The sequence below is a fragment of the Acanthochromis polyacanthus genome, chromosome 12, assembly GCF_021347895.1.
Source record: "Acanthochromis polyacanthus isolate Apoly-LR-REF ecotype Palm Island chromosome 12, KAUST_Apoly_ChrSc, whole genome shotgun sequence".
NCBI classification, from domain to species: domain Eukaryota; kingdom Metazoa; phylum Chordata; class Actinopteri; family Pomacentridae; genus Acanthochromis; species Acanthochromis polyacanthus.
This window is the reverse complement of record NC_067124.1, coordinates 24,080,664-24,094,832: the sequence shown is the minus strand read 5'-3', so window position 1 is coordinate 24,094,832 and position 14,169 is coordinate 24,080,664. Positions and strand designations below refer to the sequence as shown.

Genomic DNA, 14,169 nt, shown 5'->3' with positions numbered 1-14,169 from the left:
GGACTCTTCCTGTCAGAGTTTCCACCAGTTTCTGAGAGTCTTTTGGTGGTGGAGAAAACTGTAGTCGCTGACACCTTGACTTTCTTCGCAATTTCTCTGTAGGAAAGACCTACATTTTTAAGTGTTATGATGGTCTGTCTCTCTTCTATTGTCGTTTTTATAGCAAAACACTACTTTCTGCAGTACAGTAATGTTCAAATAATGCTCTGGAGGGTTTGTTGCCATGGGTGTTTCAACACTACTTTCAAGCAGACAGAGGGGTTGTAAGTAATCAAGAAAGGTTGGAACACCTGTAGGATTTGGTAGCACCAACTTTCAAGGCTTGATCAACCTCCATTGCTGCAGAACAGCTTTAAGTTGTCAATTTCTTGTTCCCTGACAAAGGTATTTTTGTGTAACTCTGAAATGTACATTAGTTTTCAGTAGCCTTACATTTTCTTTTAACCTCTGGCAGTTCACCACTTACCTTTGTATCATTTCAAGCTATCCATTGAACTACTTGGATTTCAATTTTGAAAAAAAAGGGAAATTTGGGGTGTTCTAAAACTTTTGACCAGTAGTGTCTATGTCACAAAATAGCAAATGTACATATTTTACCTCCATTTGGGCAAAGGCACATTTTCAGTGCTGTTTGTCCGTCTCTCTTTCAGTAAGATTACACAAAAACCACAGGGCTGAATTTCAAGAAACTTAGCACTTAGTTAGCACCCAGCCAAAGGAAAAATCTATTGAGTTTAAGGGCCCTGGCGTAGGACCGTGATCTCCAAATGCCCTTCTAGTATTTTATGAATGTAAATTTAGATCATTACAGTTCAATTGCATTGAAAGCCAAGAAAATATAGTATCACTAGAGGGGGGTTGTCAATCTTTAGCCTTGTTGTACCCACTGAGCATCATAACACAATGGAAGAATTGTGTCCTGAGAGGGAAACGTGGTGCAGGCAGATACCCAACCTGAGGTGTCAAACGGAGTCTGTCATACTATAGGACCTAATCATGGAGCTGTGAAAAGGAAACCGGTGAGGACCAGGATCGAGTAACCGTGTGGTAACTACACACCACAAAAGGCAGGCGCGAATCAGCAAGAAAAAGGTGGCAGTGGAGGCGCGAAGCCTGTGCTCAGGTTACACAGAAAGACTGAGTCACTGACAGGAAGCACGGCCTTTCGTGCGGGATCACTGCCGAAAGCCAGACCAGAGAGAGTGCGCTAAGTGACAGCTACTTCATTGCATTTTTAAATAGGCGGCCATGAATTATTGAGTCGGTCAGCGTACAAAGAAGGAGCTATTGAACCCTAGGGAGAGAAGCGTGATACTGTTTGGACGAAGACACTTTCTTTTCAGCTTGCATGACACCTTAGCTGGCACAGCAGCACATGGCAACACAAAGACAGCTTGGTGTCATTAGGATTCAGGTGAAAAGAGATGGCCCGCTCTCGCTGAGTGAAAAGAGCAGCGGAACTCAAGACGTTGCCTAATTGATGGAGGGGATTCAATCCACCTAATTGAAGGTAAAACAACGGCCACGGGTTAAAGCACTGTCAATCCATACGCGCTTCCGCGTATTGAGAGGGTGAGAGAAAGCGTTTCCAGTGAACTCTGAGACCATCCATTGGTAAATTAAAATTCCAGCCTCATTTTTAGTGGACATTATTTTTGCACAACTTGAAATTCACACCTGTGGAGGAGAAACTCCATCAAGAGACACTGAATTGAATTTTAAATTATTAAGTGTTGTGAGCTAGGTTGACACTTCACCATTCTGACAACTCCCTATTTCAGTGCCGATTGGAATATTTCAGCTCCATCAGATGGGCAGAAAGATTTACATTCACCTTTCAGCTTAACAGATAAAAGCATTCTTTATTATTTTTTTTATTAAGAGTCTCTAAAACGGGAGCGTTATAACACAGTGCTCACTTAAGTGTTTTAACTGTGACTTTCACGCTTTATTGGCATCAACATTGAAGCATTCAATCAATCAATCATCTGATTTACATAGCACAAGTCATAAATTCATCTCCACATGCTGAACGTAAATTGTTGCGGTATTTTAAAATTGAACAAAGGATGAAATTAAATGGTAAATGGTCTGTATTTATATAGCGCTTTACTATACCTGCAAAGTACCCAAAGAGCTTACCCATTCACACACTGATGGCAGAAGCTGCCATGCAAGGCACTAACCACGACCCACCAGGAGCAATTAGGAGTTCGGTGTCTTGCTCAGGGACACCTCGACACGAGCACGACGGGCTGAGGATCGAACCGGTAACCCTCCGGTTACATGCCGCAAATTAGACAAAACGGGATGTGTGAATCAAATTTAAGAGCTAACAAAGATAAGATGGGGAGACCCAAAAGGTCGACTGAAGTTATGAGAAAACTAAATAATCCTGTGGAAAGCCGCAACCCAGTGGAAGCCTATGGAGCCCATGTAAGGTGTATAAGACAGGAAATTCATGCCCTCTCCTCGTCTGCACTCATGAGTTGAAACTTAGGGCATGCTGAGCTGTGCAGAAATAATGCCAACCTAGCAAAAATAAAAAAGAGGTGGGGGTCCAACTTTAGATACGATTGTTTCATGGGCATCCTGATTGAGTCTCAGGATGATGGGTGGCTTTCCAGGGCAGAAGAGGTGTGCTTAGAAGGAATTTGCATAGATATAAAAGACGATGCAATGCTTTGTGTAGGCAGTAAAAATCTCGAAGTTTTATTCATGTTTGTTCTTACAACCTGGCGTGACACGAGTAATGTTTATATGGAATAAACATTACTCACATCAGACTCTGAAGACTGCTTGAAGACTTATTCTTGAAAACTTTTTAACGACGCCAAGTTTTGATCCAGAATTGATTTTTGAGTACATGATTGACAAAGCTGCCTGATCGTCACTGGTCCTTAGTAGGCGGACTGAGTCACAACAAAATGAGTTTTTAAAAAAAAAAAAAAAAAGCAATTTGAGAGAATAGGAAAACCACATGAGATGAGAAGTTTGTTGTCTATGCCTTGCAGTTATATAATAGGCAATACATAACAAGTAGTAATACAAAAAATCTTTGATATAATTACAGTGGTACAACAATTAGTAAAAATTTCTATGTCAGAAATGTTTAACAAACTTCACTGGCAACTTATTCTGCATGTGGAGGGCAATAAGGGAATTGATTAGAGTTGCTTTTGTTATTTCAATGGATTTCTAAAATTGTTTTGTGTCTATGTATATGGGAAGAGGCATATATTTCAGAAACCTTTATCTAAAAACTGAAGAAACAATGCAAGTAGGTCTGCTTATTAAGATGCCACCAGACTTTTTTTTTTTTTTTAAACATTTAGAGAACAGGATCTTCAGTACAGCTACAGCTAATGGCTTTGTGTGCTAACACCACAACATAAAAATCTAAAGCATTTAAGCCTTTCTAGATGCTTGGCCACTGGTTAAAAAACCTGAAGGTTTTCCATCAACAGTCACGGCTGTACTAGAACCCATTATTGTAAATGCAGCAAAACATTCTTCAACAGTACAAGAAGCATATCACCTGTTGCCCTTGGCATGATTACGCAAAACTGTTTCCAGCATTCCCATGTTTTGTAATTGTCTGTGTAGTCACCACCTCCCCCTCGTCTCAGTCAGCCATTACAAGATATCTGGGAGGCAATAAACCCGCATTCTTTGAAGCAGGCACCTTCCACAGCACCACAACAGAGGCGGCTGGAGGTGGACTGCCTGCTCTTGCATTGGAGGTTAGTGACTAAGCACTGAGTCACGGAGCGGGAACAAAGCGGAGTACCTGTATGGCAACAATGTAAGCAGTCTTTAAAAGGAGGATAGTAATTTTCACTTTCCGTGCAGCGAGACGGTCGGCCCCCTCTGGCTCTTTAAATCACAGAGTGGCGTCACTGCTGGAGCAGGAAGATACACTGGCAAGCAAACAGACCGATGCACACTCACACACACAATAACACACAAGCCAAGCGCTCAAGTGGAAGCAATTGAAATGACGAAGACAAATAAATGAGAAATGAGCAATGCACAAACAGAAGCTTGCGAAAACAGATGTGTAGGTTCACACACAAACACATATATTTGAATTTAGGAGCACATACAGATCACCGTAAGCATTTGTAGAATTAGAACTCTTTTTTTGGTAGTTAAAAGACTGTATCCACACACAAAGTTTTTTTTTTTAAATACATATGATAAATTTTAAGTTAAATGGAAGGTCAAATGACTGATACCATTGAAGACAGATAAAACTATTTCTAAAAACTAAGTTAAAACGAAGACAATGTTGTCAATTTCAGCTCACCAAATGTTATCTAAGAAATTATATCTATCAAACCAAGAAAGAAGGTTGAATTATATAAATAATTATTTATAATTTTTTGGTCACACAAAGTAGACACACACACACACATACACACACACGTGTCCATGCCCATGAGGTGTCTTCGTCTCCATGAGGAGAGCAGACCAGACGGAAATGAGCCCTCTGTTATTTGGACTGAGTGTTGTCATTAATTCTGTCTGCATCAAACACAGCACATGTTATTTACACTAAAGACCACAATCTGTCTTTGAAAGACTTTGGGCGTGTGTGTGTGTGTGTGTGAGTGTGTGTGTGTGTGTGTGTGTGGGGAGGGGGGATCTTTCCTCTATGGAAGGCAATCTCCTGTTAAGTCATCCACAGTGACTTCTAAGTGCCAAACAGCTTTGTTCTTCTTAGTGTCTGCACCTCTTTCCATGTCTTATCTACTTTCTTTTCTCCGAGCAGAGTGCTTTTGCTGGGTTATGTCTTATCGTGTTTGGTCTTGCCGCAACCAATCTGCCTAACAAAACACGGGATGTTATCCTTAGAAATAACATAAGCTCTACAGAGGTACTACACATGTTTGAGTTTTGAACTCAGTATATTTGATTTTAGCTCCTCTATTTGTTTAGAGGTATTTTTGTGATATGTACTTCTTTGATTAAAAGATAAAATTAGACCCGAATCCTTTCCTTACAGCAGTTTTAGGCTTGTGGTGAGGTCTCAAAACCTTTGAGTTCACACAATCAGAAAGGTGGTTAACCTCTAGGTTTGCAACAGAAAATCAAGGTAAATGGTAAAAGTTTCCTGGTTCAAAATTAACCGTATGTTTACCATAGTTGTATTTGCACAGTTTTCCTTAGCAACAAGGGACTATTGATGGCTTTTAAAGAATGCTCACTTTCAGTTTAGTTCCCACTAAAATGGTTTTAGTTGTCTTAAGTGAAAGAAAACAACAGGCAAACCTACACAAAGATAGCACAAGCATTGAAGAAATCTGTACAATTCTTGCCCAAGCTAGAAATCAAACCATTTTTATCAACTCAAGTCAAGTATTTTTCCAAAGTTGTGGCACTTTTGGAGAGTGAAAGTAGCTGAAAAGTGCTGCGGAGAAGTGCCATTAGAAGTATTTTTAAGGTCATAATGAAGTGATTTAGCTCCCACTCTTCTCCAGAATTTCCAGGCCTTCTTTGGCTGTAAATATTTAGCAGTTTGTAAGATCAAAACCACACCATCTCCACAACAATCCCGACTTTTTCAGGAATGATGCTTATTTTCTTCAGCGTGTTTGGAAATCACACAGTGAAGCTGTAACAAGCTTTGATGCTACAACTGTCATGAAACCAACTTGGCTCATAAATGACCATGGAAACTTTCAATTCAGCCTTGGGGGAAAAAAAGAAAAAAAAAAAAACAAACGCCCCAAGCTGGAACAGTCTGGGTTTCTTCTAGCCACCAGCAGTTACATGGTTTCACAGCTGCAACAAGTGCATGTCTGAGAGGGTGGATTGTGTTGCTCGGACTGCATGTTTCAGTCCGCCACTTTAAAGAGTTATGTTTTATGACTAAAACAAGAATGCTTTTGTCGAAGTGTAAAATGGTTTATTTATGCACTGAAGACGTGAAAGTAAAAATAAAAGCATTTGTACGCTTTGAAATTTCATGCGAAACAGTCAGTGTTGACAGTGATTGACAGCTGTACCTCCGCCCTTGTTGTTGTGTAAAATGTAAATGTAGCCATATGTGGAGCCCAGCAGGTCTCATTAAAACTTAACACGCCTGATAATAAATCATCATGATGGGAAATTACCAGCAGTCGCAGCAGATATGGTGATGGAAAAAGATGCTTTATAGGAAAGTTCAGTCACTGAAGTCCTGCTCTGCTCTACAAATCATCTAGAAATCTCTTTCTGTTCCATCAGATGACACCTGACAGTCATTTAAAGCCTGATCTATTTGCTGTGCCATTTTCTTACATTATTTTTTCCATAACTTGCCTTGACAGGCCCTAAAGTTAATTTAATTTGTTCACAGGACTCAGTGACAGTGAGGGGGGCCTTTCTGTTTGCTATGACTTGAGATCAAGGCTAATGGACTCACATTCAGCCACTAGACTCAAAGCAGACTGTCAACATGTTTTTGGTACAAAAATCCAGATGTTTTCCAACTCTTTTTTTTTGGGACTGGATTGAATAATACCCTTCAGTAAGATTAAGTAGATTTTAACTTATGTTTGCTTGTACTGGTGTTTAACATTGTTTCATCAAAATGCCAGGCTTTGCTGGAAAAATAATTTTTTTGCTCATTCTGTCGAAGTTGTCCAACGAATTCTCCACACTTTTCCAGCCATTTCTGACTTGCGTAGAAACCCCCAACACTTGACTCAAAGCGCTTTTCCCGTGCTGTCTGGTTCACGGCAGGGTAATGTTTTCCAGGCAAGGTTCGGCTGCTTATTCATCTCTTCTTTCTTTTTTGTCCTCCAAAGGGACTTTTTACCTGAGTCAGGAAGACTCTGTAGCGGCTTTGTGGAAACACCCGACCTGAGGCTGCTTGTCTGCTTGCTGCTCCTGATCCCAGACTGAACCCGGAGGCTCGCCCACTGCTTTAACTTGGGTCAATGGAATTGCACACAAATGCAGGGGAGTCATAGGTATCAAATTTACCGAAACATATGAATAACTTCCAAAAAGCACCCACACAAACTGGGATCCCACATGTCTCAGACAGATATTATGTTGTTGTTTTTTTTTTTGCTTGGCTGTCGTTATTTGAAGACTGATCATTTTATCACAGGTCACAGGACAGGAAAGAACATGTAAAATGGTGAACTTCGGAGCAGGGCTCACGCCAACATGCATGACTTATATTCAGTTGAATGTTTCACTTAAAATTTTTAAGAATGGTTTAAGATAAGTTAATAAAGGGCTTTTAATGTATAAAGAGAGCAAACAAGAGCCTTGCAAAAAAAGGAAAAAAAAACTGTCACGTTTAAAGGGGGGCATGAATGTACTGTAGGCTGTTTTTGACACATTAAACACTGAGATGATATTAGACTATTATTGTTTATTAGCGATAAATATGTCAATAAAGTCATATTTATAAAGTATGGTTACTTGAGGATCTTTACATAAAAGGAAAGAGAATGGAAAAGAGAGTCTCTTTTATCATGTTTTACCTTCCAACTAGATAAGGTGAATATAGATAATGACTCCAAGTAGCAGTTGGTAACCTGCGGAGTAGTCGAACGTATCGGACAAAGTGACTCAGTGAATGCTCAGAGGTGATTTCCGTGCTGAAGCAATGCAGACAGACCGTATAACAGCCCTCTAGCTCCATCTACTGGAATGAAATGCCAAACTTCATGCGAGTCCGATTTTAGTAACACTAAATCAAGTTCAAAGTTAAAGCGGAAGGGGAGAACAGTTTGGATATCTGGTTGTGAGTTTTACTGATGTGTGTGTTACCTGGTATATCCTGAAGGGGATGTATCTGAAGCCTCCGTCCTCAGTGGGATATTCCATAAGCTTCCTGTTCATGGCCCAGAATTGGTCAAACTTATCTGAAGTGACACCAACACACACACAGATCAGCCATCAGCTAAGCATTGCAGACTTGTTTGTCCAGAGTGAATCCAGCAAGAAACCCACAAGAAAATCGTTTAGTACATGGATAACGAAAGGTTACATGAAAACAAATGCACATTTTCCCATCCGCGTTACATGATGATCGTTATTACACTGTTTAGCATCACATTTTCACTTTTTTTTTAACTTACTAATTATTGTAACTTTATATGAGGGTGTGTTTGACCAACACAACTGGCAAAGTGCGAAAAGATTTGTAATTTGTTTACTCAGTCTTAAACCAAACCTTTTCAAAACTTAAACAAAATGTCAAATTTAGACTGTATTATGCTGCATATAAGCAACTAGGTTTGCCTGCAGATACCTGCATATAGACATTTATTACTTCTTGCCAGTGGTGCAAAAACTAGGTATCATGATGGCTGTGGTATGGAGAAAAAAAAAAATCAACAAAACTCAGCCGTAGTCCAACAAACAGTTCTCCATTGTCTGAGAATATGAAACATAAATGGGATACTCCAAAAACATGATGATGATAAGACTACTAGTGCACATTAAAATTCCATTAAATCCCAACCCAACTTCTAAAGTGAACCTGAATTAGGAGAAACGTGACAATCAGAACTTACGTAAAATGTGCTTAATGAAAGCTTCATGTTTTTTACTGTTGTGGATGATTGACAAAAGTTAAACAGTCACCATTGACTCACTTTTTAAATTGTCAAATGGGTTGCAAGACTCTTTCAGGTAGCCAGAGCTATAAATTACTTGCATTTTAATGTGCATTCACAGAGGACAGAAATGTGATTAGAAATCAACAGTATGGTATGCTATTAAAAAGTACAGTGGGATGAAATATGCAGGCAGTGGTATACATGTGCTAAAATGAGAATAAAACAATTGAATTGTCCTTGAATTTTGAGAAACACCAATTTCTACACACATGCCTGCATAAGGGCACCTCTCAATTTGATGGAAAATCTGCATATATGTTAACTGTTACTGGTGACTAACTAAGCAGGCGGCGCGTAGTCTTTTCGATATAGGATGATCTTTCACCATCAAAAAGTTTGGTTTCAAACCCGCCACCTTTCCTTGTGTCTTGCTCTCAAACGAACCTTCTGTTTTTCCTCTCATGGATGAAAGTTTGAGCTTTCTCTGTTTCTGGTCTCTTTTGGATGTGAAAGTTTTAGTTTAAATAAAGTTTCATCTCTCATTTTCATTTGTGAGGCCAACTCCTTCTTTCTGGATTAGTTAAGAACTCTTGGCTTTTCTGAAGTTTCAAAGGAAGAATGTCATGAACTACACCTCAACTTCAGTTTAAGGCATCATCTATTAGTCTCCGTGTCCTAATTTTACCTTTATTTAAATTTCCCTTTTTGTATTCAGATGTGAGGTTTTTCTCTCTTTTACATTATTAGTTTCAGGGGAAAGTGAAAGAGAGATAGGCAGATGAAGGTTTCTGGGTTTGAAGCCCTTGGGTTTTCTGCAAACTTGTTCAAAACATTCTCAGGCTTTTTCTCAACTCCTCACGCACATTGCACACAGTTTTGACAGTTACAGCCCACTCATGCATTACGCAAAAATGTAACAAATTATCTCCACTGCTTTCGGGACTTCATTTGCTTAACGTGTTGTTGCTGTTGTTTGCTGCTAAAGCAATTTTTCCGTTATTTTACAGTAAAGCCATACAACAGTTCACAGATTAGACTTTATTTCCTTTCCTTTACGTTTTGCTGAGAGGCACTTTCAGGTGCTGATTATTTTCATAAACAGCAGCTCAACCTCAAATGAAAACAACCAAAAAGAAATGTAAGGAAATTACCAAATACTGAGAAAATGATTAATCGCAAAACTGATGGTAGAAATATTGTTTTGCAAGTTACACGTTAGGGACATCACCCCTCACTAAGCAGTATGGAATGACTCGCTAATTGGTGAGTGACTGCGCTAATTTTAGTGTTTGATCACACTAAATTTCATAGATGGATATAATCTAATGGTATATATAAACATTTGTTTGACTACACAAGTATGCTATTACAAAAATCTGTTATGTGGTAATGGACAACAACTTCTAAAAATATGACCCTTTATAGGTCTTCTTAAAGCTTCAAAACAGCAAGAGATTCAGTTTACTATTTTGGATATGAATTTGTCAACCAAAAAAATTATCTACAAAATTTCTGATTATCGCTAAAGTCACTTTATAAAGCAAAAATGCCCCATATTTGCTTGTTCCAGCTTCAGAATCACCTTGGGCTTTCAGAACTGAATGGCATGGGTATTTTTCACATTGTAGACATTTCATAGATCGAACCACGGCGCGATTGATTGGAAAAGTAATCAACCAATAAACTGAACAAAAACAAACAGATAAACAATCTACAGTGCTGATAAATCCAACAGCAAAAGCAATATCTACTTTAAGAGCATTGAACTCAGAAACGGCTTCTTTCCCTCAGCTGTCACACTACTCAACTCTGCACCACAGCGACCTCTTTATCATCTATTCTATACTGTATCCACAACTATTTATTAGTGTGTTTATTTCACTGCTGCTTTTGCCTTTCTGGGTAGATGCTAAACTGCATTTCCTTGTCTCAGTTTTTGTCATCTGTGCAATGACAATAAATTTGAATCTAATGCAATTTAAACTTTAGGAAATTACGATTGGTGTGGGGGAAAAATGTGTACCAATAATAACCAATTCAACAGAGGGTGGCGTGCTGCAACTATAGATCAAAACAAGGTGACACATTTGGTACTGACTGGCCTGGAGGGCAGCTACATAACTGGTGGCATGTGTTTATAGCTGCCTTGTTTGATCAACTTGGCCTGCAGTGACTCCAGGAATCTCACACTGCATGTTGGGTATTGTTTTTCAAAGACAAGCCCGAGTTTCAAACAAACCCCAAACTTAGGAACGCATCTCATCCACCCCAGCCCCTACTCCCACATCATAAGCTTCCAGCGCATTATCCTTCACCTACACAGATTACCGCGATCACAGCCAGCAAATAGGAAATTAACCTTTTCGGACAGATGGGGTGGAAACAGAAAGAAACTGGTGGGTGTTGGGATGGCTTCAAAGATTGCAATTCAACTCAAGACAGACTTGTACGTGCGTGAACATCTGTGAATCTATTTAGATGCATTCTTTGTGTCTGTGAAAACACCACACCCAGAAATCACAGACTCTTTTTGCAAACAAATATATAAAAAGCATGTGTGTTCTAGAAAGATAACATGAATAAGTGATCACAATATGTGCAAGCCTGTGTGAATATGCGTGTACGTAGGTGGATGAGCTTGAGAGAGACAACATGTGTGCATCTGGGTGTTAATGAAAGAATGTGCTACTGTATGATCGTGTGTCACTTCCCTAACAGCTGTCTGTGGTCTTCTTTCTTTTAAGATGGGGGGTGTGTGAGTCTCACCGTTCTGCAGGCCCATCCACAGCTGTTTGTGGTCTTTCTTCTGCATGTCGTTGACAACTTGACTCTTGTGTTTCAGAGCATCAGCCTCCTTGATGCTGGACATGAAGTGAGCCTCGATCACAGAGTTGGATGGGCAGTGGAGCAGGTCATGATCTGGAAAATTCTGAAACACATTCACGTGGAAAACATTTTATCTGGAGCTGCATGGTATTTTTTTTGCTACTGAGGGGAAGGAGAACTGCACAAGTAACTGGTGAGAAGGTTGCTGGCTTCAGTTGAAACCAGAAGTTTACATACACTGTTTGTGTCCTCACCAATTTCTGAGAGAAACATCTGGCTACTTCGCTGCTAAATCTAATCGCTAAATCTGCCTGCTGTTTGGTTCTGGGCAGATGAAGCAGAAAGTATTCACAAGTGGTTTTTATAAAATTGCTGTCTGCTTTTGCTGGAATAGAACTAATGAGAGCACTGAGACTGAAACAAATTAGTAAATGTGCCATAAAATCAGAACCATTAGACTTAATAAGAAAAACACTAATAGCTCTATTGACCTGCAGCGTCAGTGAAAAATCTCGGTATTCTGTAAAAGCATAAAAAAAAATCTGAAAGACTTACCTTAAAGTGCACAGTGATGCTCCAGGGCAACACATTATTAGAGGCATGGAGGTCAAACAAAACTCCAATTGGATAGTGCCTACATGCAGGAAATGCAAACAGAAAATAATGTTACCAGGGAATATCTTGCTGGATGGCCATCAGTTCATCCTCATGGATAGCAGTTGCTCCCAAAGCCAAGAAACTAGCTTCATTTCACTTAGTAAAGCATTTCAGCTGATTACCTGTTGCATCACCTGTTTAATCATTATTTTTAAAATTACAATTAAGCAGTTTCATGCTCACATTTAGGGAAGCTGCCACCTCAAATTCATCAGTCAGATCATTTTATTGTAGCAAACCTTTTGTATCAAAGGCCTGAAGATAGCTGATAAGTTAAAACACAACTTGTGACATGTTTCAGAGTGCCTTAAAATACAACTGGAGCCAGTTTTCCTTTTTCTTTTGATGTTTAAATGTCTATCTTCCAATAGGTGCAGTCTGGAACTTTAGAAAAGACTTTATATTTCACTCTAACAGTTTTATTAGTCACTTCCTGTGTTTAGAATAGGGTCATTATAATCTACCACATTCCACTCTACAGGAATTATACAAGTTTCTTTATCACAGCCTCAGGGAAGATGACTGCGGTACTTACGGTATTTTTGTATTCAATCACAGACACTAATCATGTGCTCATTTTGCAATATGTCCAAAGAGGCCAACCAACCTATCTGTACTAACTCAGTTGATAAACAGGTCAAAACTATTGTGAAACAGGTTAGCAGACCCTTAAGTGAGAGCCTGAAATTGCTCAGCTTGTGAGACACCCATTTACATTTATAAATAATTATCATTTTAAAGTGAGAAAAGAAAAGGATAAAGCCATCACATTTCAGAAGGTGAAACCAGTAAAAACTGGTACTGCATTACTATTTTTTAATGAGAACAAGCGAGTGAATGGCATTTAGCAGTCTATTTACTATCTATTTTACAATACTGACACCATGTGGCTGAACACTGGGCTTGAATTCTGTTAACTGGCTCTGCTGCAGTGGTGAGACGAGCAAATAAGAAACAGAGGCAACCGCGGTTAAATCGAAGTATAGCAGGCTGTAAATGAATGAGCTTTCAGTGGTGTCTTGGAAAATATGATTTGGTGACTAAGAACAAGAACAACAAAGAAATTATTTGGTCCTATTAAACAGATTGTTAAAGCTTGGGAAAAGAAAGCAACATTCATTTTCAAGCTGGAACTTAAATGCAGCACACAACACCAACCCTAGTAGTAATATGATGCTGATTTTAAAAGGCAAGAGGGACTGACTGGATCAGCCTAAAAGGACTTCACTAACTCACACTCACCTACCTGTGAGAACTAGCGAAATCAGTTTGTCTAACAACCACTCTCTTACCATTTCAGTGGCGTTCCTTCATACTCGAACCACATCTCCTCCACGTCCTCTGCCCTCATCACTTTGAGGAAGTGTTTTTTCACCTTGTCTGTAACCAGTGTCAGGTAGCTCACCCTGGGCAGCAGCAGCTGACAAAGTCAACAGGACAGAGGAAGAGGCGCATATTAAAAGAGGACAGTCTGTTACTCTGTTCTGCACAGCTACTTTGGTCCATATGTGCCATTCTAGGCGTTAACAAATCAGCAGACGAACTCCTTGTCTATTCATATCTAATTTCACAGATCTGTCAAATGCACAGAAAACTACAACAAGGAAGGGGGAAAAAAATCAATGTTTTAAAACACATTCACTATCTTCTTCTTCAGAACCACGCTTTGTGGATGAATAGTGCATCCATATCTGGCAAGATGATGGCTCATCAAATTAAAACCAAAGTCCATACACGATAACTCCTCCCTCAAAGTGAAACATTGATTTGTTCTGGTGCAAGAACTTGCTACACTATCTTTATTTGTCCATATGAAAACATTACATCTCATCGGTAGATGTGGATCTGGCATAGAAACTGATTTACAGTTGTGGTTTGTAATTTGTAATATGCTGGTGTTTTGCACCTGATGTGGAGCAACAAAGGATAAGGTTTGCCATGTCTCGCCACACAAAAATGACAGCTATTGTGCAGTTATTAATAGGTGAATTGCTTTTACATTCTTTAATTCACAGTGATAAAGAGCTGCAAACAGATGCAATTAACAATCATCACTGGCGCTGAAAAATTGCATAGGATAACAAAGTCAACCCCAGCTGACTGGTTCTTGCAGTCTTTG

General features: G+C 39.3%; 1 protein-coding gene across 1 annotated transcript in view; it reads right to left on the bottom strand.

Moving 5' to 3' along the window:
• The window catches only part of atg5 (ATG5 autophagy related 5 homolog (S. cerevisiae)), a 34,075-nt gene that overhangs the window by 18,360 nt on the left and 1,546 nt on the right, over positions 1-14,169 (bottom strand). Inside the window, exons 4-7 of the mRNA XM_022215100.2 lie at positions 13,343-13,470; positions 11,949-12,027; positions 11,334-11,496; positions 7,774-7,868 (exon numbers count right to left, since the gene is read on the bottom strand). Of these exons, the coding sequence (XP_022070792.1) occupies positions 7,774-7,868; positions 11,334-11,496; positions 11,949-12,027; positions 13,343-13,470 (465 nt within the window). The remainder of the gene's footprint in view (positions 1-7,773; positions 7,869-11,333; positions 11,497-11,948; positions 12,028-13,342; positions 13,471-14,169) is intronic.